The sequence below is a fragment of the Penaeus chinensis genome, chromosome 26 (genome assembly GCF_019202785.1).
Source record: "Penaeus chinensis breed Huanghai No. 1 chromosome 26, ASM1920278v2, whole genome shotgun sequence".
Classification (NCBI taxonomy): domain Eukaryota; kingdom Metazoa; phylum Arthropoda; class Malacostraca; order Decapoda; family Penaeidae; genus Penaeus; species Penaeus chinensis.
The window spans coordinates 5,004,116-5,005,037 of NC_061844.1; the positions used below are offsets into that span (position 1 = coordinate 5,004,116).

The window sequence follows — 922 nt, forward strand, 5'->3', positions numbered from 1 at the left end:
AACATACAGCAATTAACATATACCATATATAACCATATTCTTCAAGGAAACGACTCTAATCTTAAGAGGAATCTAATTTCTGACTTCTGACCCCTTTTGACCTCCCTTCGAGTCTGACCTCTGACCTCCATCTTCCTGTCTTCGAGTCTGACCTCAACCTCCCTCAACCTGCCTTCGATTCTGACCTCCGACTTACCTCAACCTTACCTTCGAATCTGCCCCCTTACCTCTCTCAGCTTTGCCTTCGAGTCTGACCTCTGACCTCTCTTAATCTTTCCCTTGAATTTGAACTTCGACCCCCCTCAACCTTCCCTTCAAGCCTGACCTCCAACCTCCCTTAATCTTACCTTCAAGCCTGACCTCCAACCTTACCTCCGAACCTGACCTCTAACCTCTGACCTCCCTCAACCTTCCCTTCAAGCCTGACCTCCAACCTCCCTCAACCTCACCTCCGAACCTGACCTCTGACCTCCCTCAATCTTTCCTTCAAGCCTGACCTCCAACCACCCTCAACCTCACCTAACCTCTGACCTCTGACCTACCTTGACCTGCATTCGAGTTCGCTTCCTCCAACCTCACCTCCGAACCTAGCCTCTGACCTCTGACCTACCTTGACCTGCATTCGAGTTCGCTTCCTCCAACCTCACCTCCGAACCTAACCTCTGACCTCCCTCAATCTTTCCTACAAGCCTGACCTCCAACCACCCTCAACCTCACCTAACCTCTAACCTCTGACCTCTGACCTACCTTGACCTGCATTCGAGTTCGCTTCCTCCAACCTCACCTCCGAACCTAACCTCTGACCTCTGACCTCCCTCAATCTTTCCTTCAAACCTGACCTCCAACCACCCTCAACCTCACCTAACCTCTAACCTCTGACCTCTGACCTCTGACCTACCTTGACCTGCATTCGAGTTCGCTT

The 922-nt window shown here is 51.1% G+C and overlaps 1 protein-coding gene across 1 annotated transcript in view; it reads right to left on the reverse strand.

Moving 5' to 3' along the window:
- The window catches only part of LOC125038982 (dynein regulatory complex protein 1-like), a 9,865-nt gene extending 9,243 nt beyond the window's left edge, over positions 1 to 622 (reverse strand). Inside the window, exon 1 of the mRNA XM_047632699.1 lies at positions 543 to 622. Within this exon, the coding sequence (XP_047488655.1) occupies positions 543 to 622 (80 nt within the window). The remainder of the gene's footprint in view (positions 1 to 542) is intronic.
- Positions 623 to 922: the final 300 nt, after the last annotated feature.